Genomic DNA, 12,250 nt, shown 5'->3' with positions numbered 1-12,250 from the left:
TTCAAGATTGTTGGTTTATTTATCAAGGACAACAAAGAAAAATCAGATACATGTAAAAAATACAAGATATAGACCAAAAGGCTGCTCCTCATCAGTTGTACTTGGACAGGTTTTACAAATCATTTAATCAAAAACCCCAATACCAATTTTCAATGTAACTAAATATTAAAAAGACCCCACAACCAAAACAAGCTGTAAAAGTGGCATAGATTACTAAAATATTGAATAAAGATACCAGTAATGACAGCTCTGAGTATTGATCAATCATCTCTTTAGCCACACCAGCTCTAAGTGTCCAGTTCTGGAAGACTGACCCAACAAACAAAACAGGAAAGTCTCCTCATGCTACTCTTGGAGGAGGCGTCTGACTAGATATACCACACATAGGACAGATAATTACATGTTATATCTTATTCAAACTGGTACAACTGTGTGAAAACAAATCCTCTGCTTCTGACAACCCTTTAACTGCTAGCTCAGCTGCTTGGTAGGGCACATTTAACTCCCCACATCTCATTAAAGAATTAACTGAATTTAACTGTGAAATATAAAATAAAAAGAAACAAAACAAATCTAAAAAATATGGGGATGTTTCAACAACATAGTAAACCTCATTATTATATCTGACATAACAATATTGTCTGACTTTTAATGTCTGATACCTATATTAAATGTTAACGTATGCAGAGTCCCCCATTGTACAAAAATAGACATTTATTATTACAGGTAACTAATATCACATATTTCTTGCATGCATAATTAAACTTTAAACATGATGTTTGTAAAATATGACTATTGTTCAAATGTAAGTTAGTCCAGTTGTGTCCAAACTAAAATTTCTCAAATCTAAACTTCAGATCTTTCATATTTAGACATTTAGGCTGAGAGAATTAGCTGCAGAGTTTGATGCATAATATGTGCACGACATCTTACTGTCAGAAAAGTCCAGTGATATGTACACTTCTGTACCCAGTGCCCAAAATACATTGTTACCGTAACCCTACGCAAGCATGTGTGTGAATCATTTAACCACATTTGCTTACAGAGCAGAAAAATGGAAGCACAAATAAGGGCAAATGTTTCCATTATAGCATGTAAGTTATGTCAATAATAAAGACATGCACGTAACTTCTTTTATTACATTTTAATATGAATATCGACCGTTAATATCGGACATTCCTAGGGACAAGTTAAACTGGTACTGTCCCAGATAGAGGACTACTTCCTGTCTTGAAAGACTGCTCATGTTGAATGGTGGCTTATTCTCCTCTTTTTCATCCTTTGTGTTCCTTCACTCATCTCAAGGTTTGATAAAACGAACTTTCAAAGATGACAGATGTGGCAAACCATGCTGTTTAAGATACTGGAACACAAAAAAAAAGCAGTGAAACAGAAAATATTCAAATAAAGAATTTTTTTTAAAGTTGACGTCAGCCTCACCTCTGCCAAAATCACTTCCATCTCTGATTCTGAGAGTTGGGTCTGAGACCTGACTCGTGCATTCATTCTAGCAACATAGTCTGTCAACACAAACACACAAAAATAAATAATGTCAAAGGAAGTTTTTACAAAGACGGGTATACATAAGTGATATTAACCCTTTGAAGACAGAAATATGGAATACTAATTTAAAAATCTGTTTGAAAACTGAACTATTTAATGGATAATGTTAATAATGCAGTAATCACTAGTAAAACAAATATACTACACTGTATTTTTTAATGAAAAACTATTCATCCACCCATTTTCATTCACTTATACAGAGTTGGATCATGGGGGCAGCAGCCTCAGGAGTTAGGCCAAGACTTGGACTAGCTACTCTGAGAAATCCAAAGGCGTACCCTGGCCAGCCGAGAAACATAAGTCACTCCAGCGTGTCCTGGGTCAGACCTGGGGTCTCATCTCGGTAGGACATTTCTGGAAAACCTTATTAGGGAGGCGTCCTGGAGGCAACCTAACCGGATGCTCGGGTCACCTCAACTGGCTTCCCTTGATGCGGAGGGGCAGCGTCCCCTGGACCACAGAGCTTCTCATCCTATCTCTAAGGGAGAGCCCAGACACCCTGTAGAAAAAACAAATTTTGGCCCGCTTGTATCTGCGATCTCATTCGTTTGGTCACTACCCAAAGCTCATGACCAATGGTGAGGGAAGGAACATAGATCAATTGGTGAATCGAGAGCTTCGTCTTCCTGCTGAGCTCTCTCTTCACCATGACAAGCCAGGTACAATGCCCGCATCACTGCAGATGCAGTGCCAATCCACCTTTTGATCTTGTACTCTATCTTTCCGTCTCTCGTGAACAAGACCCTGAGATACCTAATTTACTTCACTTTAGGCAGGACCATGCCCCTGAACTGGAGAAGGCATTCTACCCTTTGTAGATTCAGCACCATGGTATCACATTTAGAGGAGCTGCTTTTCATCACAGTTGCTTCACACTTGGCTGCAAACCATTCCAGTGAAAGATAGAGATCATGTTTTGATGAAGCTACAGATGAAGACCACATCATCTGCATAAAGCAGAGACCTCATCCTTAAGCCACGAAAACGGACCCCTTTAACACCTTGGCTACACCTAAAACTCCTTGTCTTTGTTGAACAGAATCATTGACAAAGGGAGTATGACTCATTGGGAACGAGTCTAACTTACTCCAATGCAGACCATGCTCTGACAGGGAAAGATCAAACAGGGACATAACAGCCAATATCAAGGAGCCTGGTACCCCATACTCCCGAAGTATCCCTCCACCAGGCCTCCTTAGGGATGCTTTCAAACACCGTCTCCAAATCCACAAAACCCATGTAGATTGATTGTGCAAAATGCACCCTCCAGCAGTGTTGGGAAAGTTCGTTTAAAAAATGAGCTAGTTCAAAATTCAGTTCATACATTTTAAAACGAAGTACAGTAGTTAGTTTCTTAGGTCATAATTTAAAAAAAATTTGAACTGAGTTCACTGCTTCAAAAATGAACTAGTTCATAGTTTTTTTTTCTCCTACACACACACACACATATATATATATAACTTATTAAATAATTTTCCAATAGTTGGCACCCGTTTAGTCCACACTCATACCCAGCTGTAGTTTTTACTAGGGCCCACCGATATGCTTTTTTTGGGACCGATACCGATATAAAACTTTTAACAAAGGCCGATAGCCGATATAATGGCCAATAAATCTCCCTCACAAAAAAAAAAGAAATAAAAATAAAAATTTTCTTAAGCTTAAACCCTTCATTCTCTGCCTTTTTTATGCAAACTTATTTCTCTATTACACACCAAAGAACTGTCTCAGTAACTCACTAGGGTTTCCAAGTAATGCAAATAAGATTTATTTAGCAGATCTCAAAAACAACAGAACACATAAACTCAGTCACAGCATAAATCTAACATTCAAGTGTTTTCTTGTAAACTGTTGTTTCCACAAATACATTTTAACTTAAAGGAATATTCCACCACTCAGTAAAGTTGTGTCTTGTTAAGATTCCCCAGAGTTAGACAAGTCAGAAAAAGCATTTTATAACCAGCCCAATATGATCTGGCAGCAGTTGAATTTCTTAGTTTAGCATAAAACAATGTAAGTGAATTCACATACATTGTAGTGTTTTTTTTATGTAGGTGAATGCAAGCCTTCCCTTCCATTGCTTTATGCTAAAACAACTGGTTACAAAAGGTTTTTGCTGACTTAGCTAACTCTGGGGAATCTAACAACACACACACGTTTAGGGACAGAAGATCCCAAAAAGAATATTAAAATAATAAAAATGCAGCAATAAATAAAACGTAATACGTGTGCTTTGTAACAAAGTAACACTTTGTGGAAGCTAACTTGGTGAACTTATTCACCCTGGACAGGAAATAACTGCATATAAGAAACATAAATAAGAATAAATAAAAAAAGTTCCAAAAGAATAATTTGTGTTCAAACACTCACTTTGCACTTTAATTACAGCTGTTATGCGTATTCCCCTGAGGAGTGGAGCCACACAACATGAGTTCATAAAGCTGGCGCCATCTGTTGGATATGTAGCACAATATCGGCCATATCGGCCGTCTTTTTGGCCGATAGCCAATAGTGTTAATGATCCCAATATCGGCCAGCCGATATATCGGTCGGGCCCTAGTTTTTACCCTACAGTATATTCTCAATAACATGAGGAAAACATTTGAAACGTTTTTTTTAATGGGAAATTATTCAACAATCTTAGGAAGCAGGCTGAGGTAGCAAACTCAAGTGCAATATTAAAAGTGCAAAATATTAAAAAAGGTATAATCTTTCAGTTAAGTCCCTTTTCAATTTTTCTGAATGAACTTTGACTCCTGCACACAGCATAGATGTAGAAGAGTAGACGCCACAACAACCGCTACTGTCCATGTTTGGCCGCATTTGCAGGTTCTACTTTTTAATAAACTCTATGGTTATCGGGATGTTTTAGCTAGGCTTTAGTTCCGGAAAAGATCCGTGGAGATCTGGAGCTAGAACGGTGAAAGAATGCGTTCATAAACCCGTTCACACACGCCAGGACGAACGCACTCACTTTTATGTTCGTCAGGCAAAATACAAACAAGTTCAGTTCACGTTCACGGCAAAAACGAACGATCGTTCAATGAACACGTTCGGGCACAACACTGCGCTCCAGGAGCCCCTAAGAGTATAGAGCTGATCTAGTGTTCCACGGCCAGGATTAAAACCTCAATGCTCCTCCTGAATCCGAGGTTCAACTATCTTCCTCTCTAGCATGCCTCACCTGAGCCTCATCATTCAACCTTACCAGGGAGGCTCAGGTGTGTAATCCCCTTTGTTGGAACAAAAGCTGTGTGGGACCACCACCCTGGTCTGACAACCCAGTGAAACAGCCCTTGATGTCTCTTGTTGTCCTACTTGTTGCAGAGCCACATCAACCAACACAGCTGCACAACATCCAGGGCTTTAAAGAACTCCGAGTGGATCTTGTGCACCCATGGGGCCTTGCCATTGAGGAGCTTTGTGACCAAATTCCATTTCTTAGTTATTTTCTAAACACAGCATAGAAGATTTGTTTTTACCTTTATAGCTGACAAATTTTGGTTAACGCTATAGCCTTCCTCAGAGCACTGCCGATGTTGGTGATGTTTCTTCCTTCTCCGCCACTAACATTAGCAGTAGGGATGTTCCGATCCGATCACGTGATCGGAAATCTGTCCCAGTCACGTGGTTTCAGACTTGCATCGAGATTGGGCATTATGTCCCGATATGGACACGGATAGAAGGTTCAAATTACAGGAGAACTAAGGGAACCTGGTTCTCCTGACAGGGTGTCAGGCTCCCCTGAAGCCCGCAACTTACACACCCAGAGGGAGCCTGAAAAAAAGATTGCTTCTACCCAGTGTTGCCAACTGTTTTTGACTGAAAGTAGCTGAAGTTCCCCTCAAAAGTCGCTAGATGTCGCCAGATGACTTCACGTGCTAATTTACATATTGATGACGTCATTACGTCACATTGGCGTTCATTTTCTCCATAGCATCTAAAAGATTATATATATATATATGTATAGGACTACAAGGGAGGAAAATAAAAACTATGTTATGTGTTAAAGTTATTAATTAGTATGATTAAAATGGCCCAAATTGCTTTGATATGTACAATAAATTCCAAAAGTATCAATAAAGTGACATTAAGACAGATATGGTGTGGTTATCCAAACAGTTCTGTTGTAGGATATAAATCAGACCTCCTGCTCTCCTCATTCTCACAGACATTTTCCTAAAAAGCTGTTTTTTTTACACCTCATAGTTTCTCAACTTCTCTGTTGTGTTTTCTCTCCATCGTGATAATAACGGCGCACCGAGCAAAAGGGAGCAGGTGTCTCATAGTATAACCATCCCTGTGTCACTGAAGGAGATTCAGATCAGCCACAGAGCTGCGTGTGTAAATGGGACGGTACTTGAAACTCCCCTTGACTTTATTTGCCAAATGCAGGAAAAGCCAAAGTGTCTGACGGCTGCAGAACCAGAGATGGCAGGTTGACGCCTGCGCCGTCTCTAGTAGAAGCGTGAGCCTGCAGCAGCAGCAGCAGACGTAAATCAGTGGTCTCCAGCTCTGCAACTGTACATTTGTCTTCGGCGAATCAGCCCGGCCAAAAACGGTTTATGATTGGTCAGTCCTCGTGCACATGTGCAGATTATCGTTCTCTTTCCTTACTCCCGGAAGAACGGTTCAGAGTGCAAATGGTTTCTTTGTTGCTAATCTGTAGGGAATATCTACAAGAAAGTTCTACAGAAAGCAGCAACGGGTCCTGAGAAATGTCGCTAGGTTTGTCACTAGGCGCTTTTTGGAAAAAAAGTTGTTGAGGGGGGTCAAAAAGTCGTTAGGAACAGCAACAAAGTTGCTGAGTTGGCAACACTGTTTCTACCTATATTATATTGGTATTTATGAGCTCTCAGCATAGCGGGGATCCTTTTGAGCAGAGATGCAGAGAGCGGCAGCGCTGATTATTCATGCGCCCCAGGCAGCTGCATCCTGCACACAGCCACAGTTTATGTTTAAGTTTATGTATTTAGCAGACGCTTTTGTCCAAAGCAACTTACAAGTGATAATTGGCATGTTGCCCTTGAGGCTAACAACAACAATAACAGCAACTTGACATCAGTCATGGAGAGGAGGGAACAAGGAGTGGACAGTAGAGAGGGGGGACGGGTGCAGGCAGGGTGCTAGTTAAGAAGATGCTCTCTGAAGAGCAGGGTCTTCAGGAGTTTCTTGAAAATTGAAAAAGAAGCCGCTGTTCTGGCAGTGCTTGGAAGACCATTCCACATTTGTGGAACGATGCATGAGAAGAGTCTGGATTGTCCTGAGCGAGGTGTAGGCACTGCTAGCCGACAATCCTGTGATGACCGGAGCGGCCGGGCCGAGACGTAAGCCTTTGCAAGAGGATTCAGGTATATATATATATATGTATATATATATATATATGTATTAGGGATGAGCCGGGTACTCGTTTCAGACGGGTATCCGGTACGGATAAAGCATTTTTGACGAATACGAGCATGAAACGAGTAAAACTCGGAAATATCTGTAATTGTGCTGAAGGAAAATCCTCATTGGGTAACTGACTGTCTTGTCTTCACGCTCAGCGATTGGCCAGTCACATAGAGCGCCCGCCCCTCCCTACACGCAAAACTCTGCAGCCGGCCGGGAGAGCAGTCTGTCCGGCTCATCCACGCACACACACAGACAGTAACGGATCTCGCTGTGATTGCTTCACTGTTGCTCACGTTTCTTCAGTTTTCCCTAGGTTTTCTTCAGCTCGCCTCTTTTTGGGTTGAATATTTAAAGTTACTTTTTTCGTAACTTACATGGTGCATTTGACAAGACAGAGATGACGTGCTGTGTCAGTCACTACCTCCGCTCCGGTCGGGTTATTTATTTTTTTTAACTCCCTCTCTCTCCCTCTCTCAGACACACACACCTTAATCAACATTGTTTTGTTTAACTTTGTTTGGGAAAATGCCAAGAACGTTAAGAAAAAAAAATCTGTTTAATCAAAAAAAAAAAAAAGTTCTGTCTGGTTCTAGCAGTTCATATTTCCTAGTTCCTACTGCATGAGTTCAGATGTATTAATCCATGCACTTAAATATTAATGTCCTGATTTTATTGAAACACTTGTTCTGTAATAGTTTCTTTACTATTGTGATCAAAAATATTTAATCTCAATTCTGAGGCTGCTCTGTAAATAGTTTTCAAATAAACAATACAAATAGCAACTTCTGATCAATCCATATCAATTTCAGTCTTAAAACAATATATTGATGTAAACCACACCCACTTCTGGTTAAGCCACTCCCACTTCCGGGTTATGCCACGCCCATTCCGAGTACAGATACAGATACAGATAATTTAGTTGGTTGAACAGATACAGATACAGATAGTGGTGTACTCGCTCATCCCTAATATATATAATCTCTCTCTCTCTCTCTCTCTCTCTCTCTCTCTCTCTGTATATATATATATATATATATATATATATATATATATATATATATATAATATCAGTAATTTCAGTCTTTTGTTCAAGCCTATAGACACTCTCTGCCGCTACAGTGCTCATCACCCAGGTCTGATGATTCCAAGTCACTGGTGTGGCCGGGCAGCGCACACTCTGCTATTTTTGCGGTCAGTAGATCCATTTGATTTGCTTCGATAAAAGAAACCCGTGTGGCAAAAAAAGAGGAATCAGGCAGCAGTTTTTCTGGAGGACTGAGGCCTAGTCCACACGTAGCCAGGTTTTTAAAAAAATGAATATCCGCTCCTCCAAAAACTTGCATCCACACCACCTCGTTTTTAAAAAAAAACTCTGTCCACAGGTACCCGGGTAAATACGTTGTTAAGGACATGCCAGACCTGTAGGCGGCAGTACTTCCCCCGTTCTTAACCTCGTCCTTCGTCTGTGGTCTTCCGCAAGGAGCAGTAATTCCGCTTGCAAAAACAAACAAGCAAAAAGCGCTTGGACAATTGATAAAGCGAGCGCAGCTCTGAGGGCATCCATGCTGTCGGCTAGTGTAAACACAGGTCGCACACGTGATGTCAGCATTTTTTTCTCGTGGAAAGTGACGTTGCGGACCTTAAAACTCCGGGTTTGTCTGTCCACACGCAGACACCCAAAACGGAGAAAACGCAGATCTTCACTTTGGCTGGAGTTTTTAAAAAGATCAGTTTTTGTGTGAAAAAACTCCGTTTTCGTGTGGACGACAGGCCAAAACGTAGAAAAATATCTACGTTTTGGCAGATCCCCGGCTACGTGTGGACAGGGCCTAAGAGGCGATGCTGGAAGTTCAGAGACAGACAGGATAGGAAAATTGGAAAATAAAAACCAAGAAAACAAAACTTAAGTTCTTGAAAAATAAAATGTAGGTAGATTTATCTCACTGCACATTTTTACCTTTGTAAAGCAATAATTTATCAGCATGTAATATTTATTTATTTGATATAATTCAAATCACCTTCAAACTTCAGTCCCATGTCCAAATTGTTCGAGCTATCTCACAAAAGTGATCTGTTTGTTAACAGAGTTGTTAAATGTTAAAATAAAGGTACGTGAATAAAAAACAAGGAACATTCTGGATCTGTTTATTCGCTTTCTTTATTCTTTTTATGTATCAAAAGTATCAGATCGGGACTCTATCGGCAGATTCTCAAAATCAAATGACTCGGATTCGAGGGCAAAAGAACCTGATTGGGACATCCCTAATTCATAGTGTTTCATAAAGAGACAGATCGGGACATCCCAACTATGAATATCAAAAGTTGTAGAAGTGCGAAATAACAGTCAATATGCAAATGACAAACTGAAGTAACAGACATATTTATGCTGATAAAAAGTAAGATTTTTAAAATTACATACAAATTTTAAAACGTTGATTTGACAGAAAGAAAGAAAATGACAAAGGTGTTTACTTACTTTGTCCTTGACCTGTAGACCAACCGGGTTTGATGGTGTTTGTTAACATGCAAAAAAAAAAAAAAAAAAAAAAAAAAACCATGCTGGAATTCAATGTACAATAATTCAAAACAAACAGAAAATTACACTTTACAAATTAATCATAAATTAACACAACCTAATAAAATTATCGTGTCTGCCATGATTTAAAAACCCATTTTTACAACTACTTATTTGACAGAATGGAAACATTAAAGAACAAGTCACCCCAAAATCAACTTTTTTTTGCTGACAAACTATATAAATGAGTGTCTAATCGTGCTGTGGACACATGTAGTCACTAATTCGGCACTTAAGTGCATCTTGTTAAAATTTAAATATTCAGCCTAAACCTGTTAGTGTTGTGTCATCGTCAGGTAAAAACTCTGCACTGCATTTGAATATAAATCTGCCATCGCTATTGGCTAAGAGGTACACGGTGACGTTTACTGGTACACTATGATGTCACAATGTCGCTGTGAGTCTGTGTGTGTGTGCACATGTGTATTTGTTAGCTACTCTGCCCTCTTTGTCTGCCAGGCAACAGCATTTGTTGCATTTTTCAAACATGAAGTGGGAGTGGAGTAAGACTCTGCAGGGGGTGACTTGCTCTTTAAAGTTTAAATATGGAACACAAACACCATAGGAACATCTGGTGTCTGAAAGTTCTAATTGCAACAATAACCCTAACTGGCAATGGTGCCCTCTATTTGCTGGTATATGTAAACATTAACCCAGTGCTATACCCATCAAAATAAATAATTAAATTTTTGTTAAAATAAAACTTTTAAAGGAAATATTGTACCTTCATTCTGAACACCTCTAAAAACATAGCTTTATAAACTGTTCCGTATTCAGTCTGTAAAATACCAATTGCCATTTTGTTGTAGCTTTTATTGTATTGGTATTTTAATGAATATTTTGAAAACAGCCATCACTGCAATAAATTATACTTATGTAAAACATGTAAAGTGAAATATTACACAATCATCTTTAAACACCATAGCAACACAACCACTGTGTGTCCTATCCATATTAAGTAGCATCTATAAAAAATTATGAGAGGGAGAAAAATAAATTACCATTTGTGTAACAGATGAATGGTAAACTATCTGTACATTCTTCATCGGACCATTTTCCTGAGTCATAATATGATGAAGCTATACACTTTGGACCATAGCCATTGGGCTCGTAGTTTGCCCAGTTTTGAAACTGAGAGTTGCTACCATCAGACCACAACTTTTCCCGATACAGACCAATCCATGCATTTGTGTAACCTATTAGATTACGGATTATTTCATTTTCTGTCTGATTTCGAACACTGTAAAAAAAGGAGAAAAAAGCATGTCAGCATTACATGAAGAGAACAGGACATATGTCTATTAATGACCACTCAGAAATGTAAGACGGTGTTAAATGTAGTGTAGAAAAACTGCAGCAACATTTTTATTACTAGAATATTTTACAAGCACTTAAGTTGACCTCATTTTAAAGTGTGAAACAATTACACCATTGTTGTTCTTCCATTGTGTGTATGTGTGTGTGTGGGGGGCGGAGTGGGGTGAGGGTGGGGCAGTGATAATGCTGCTGGATTTCATCATTTTATCATTCTCAGCAGCAGCACTGCAGGTGCTCTCCGTGTCCAAAATGTGCGTCAGCCAGGTCTTTGGTCAACTTAAAGTTGTGCACATTTTTCTGCTACATTTTCTTTCATAAATCCCAAAGTTTTCATGGAAAGTTGCAGTTTTCCGACCCCATTTTGTGCATAAGCAAGCTTTATAAATGAGGCCCCTCTCTAGCCTAACCCTCAAAAAGCTTATGACCACTTGACCAGTTAAAAAAGCATTTTTAATTATGACGGTTTTATCACCCTACCAGTCCTGAAGGAAGCAAGTTAGTTCTGTTAGATCTTGAAGATGTCACGATTCACACAGAGGAGGGTTGACGTCAGCCAGGCGGTCAGGTGTTGTGAGAAAATGTGTTCCCCTGAAATACTCTGTTTCCCCGTGTTCGGAGGTCGCACTTCAGGTTATCTTCACAAATTTGTGATAGACTTTTACGGGAAAAAAATGTAATGTAATAATGTAATGCTTGTGATGTTTTTAAATCTATATGTCGTACTGTTAAGATAATTATATGTTTTCTTTTATCATGCTTTATGATTTTATTACATTTAAAGATTTTACCATTTTTGCTTAAACAGTTGCTGTATTGTTATGAAGTTTCCTCATGAGACTTTAAGAACGCTGAGTCTTGATCCTGACCTTATGTGACCCAAAGGACAGCTGCTGACTCGTGCAACTGCACATCATATGATTAAACACTGATTAGCACTGAATGCTCTTTGTGTAATACTGAGCGGTTTGTGTGAAACTTGCAACAACTAAAAACTCAGAGCTGTGCTTTCCCCCTCCCTTCAGATCAGCTCATCAGGCATGTATCTAGGGACCCTCCCAGCTTGTAATAAAAGTACACGCTCGGATCTCAGAGTTAGAATGGATTGGAGGAACTGTCAGCTCAGTGGAGACTGAGTTGGTGAGGCCTTATTCCATTCTCCGCGAGCATAAAACAGAATTCTGTCTTTGTGTCTCTTTTCTTCCCTGTGTATGGTGTCTAGAAGGGTTTAACCTGACACCTCCTAAAAAAATAAAAAAGGTACAGTAAAAACATTTCTGTTCACTCTTTACAAGCTTACTGATCGTTTTTGAAAGTTCTGTAAAATGATATAATCTCACTCGTTTAACTCTTTTATTTGAGGTTGTTTAGTCTGCGTAATGGACAACAAGTTCTGTGAATTTG

General features: G+C 39.3%; 1 protein-coding gene and 1 long non-coding RNA gene across 2 annotated transcripts in view; both read right to left on the bottom strand.

The window, feature by feature from the left end:
* On the bottom strand, positions 1-1,574 carry LOC129165114 (uncharacterized). The gene is made up of 2 exons (XR_008564542.2): positions 1,441-1,574; positions 1-1,363 (listed from the first exon to the last, which is right to left on the bottom strand). It is a non-coding gene; the product is annotated as an uncharacterized lncRNA (long non-coding RNA).
* An 8,897-nt stretch (positions 1,575-10,471) lies between these two features.
* Positions 10,472-12,250, bottom strand: part of LOC107376944 (macrophage mannose receptor 1) — a 40,964-nt gene continuing 39,185 nt past the window's right edge. Inside the window, exon 14 of the mRNA XM_054748569.2 lies at positions 10,472-10,772. Within this exon, the coding sequence (XP_054604544.2) occupies positions 10,508-10,772 (265 nt within the window). The 3' untranslated portion in view covers positions 10,472-10,507. The remainder of the gene's footprint in view (positions 10,773-12,250) is intronic.

Source organism: Nothobranchius furzeri, chromosome 2, assembly GCF_043380555.1.
Source record: "Nothobranchius furzeri strain GRZ-AD chromosome 2, NfurGRZ-RIMD1, whole genome shotgun sequence".
Lineage (NCBI taxonomy): Eukaryota > Metazoa > Chordata > Actinopteri > Cyprinodontiformes > Nothobranchiidae > Nothobranchius > Nothobranchius furzeri.
This window is presented reverse-complemented; position numbering and strand designations above follow the sequence as displayed.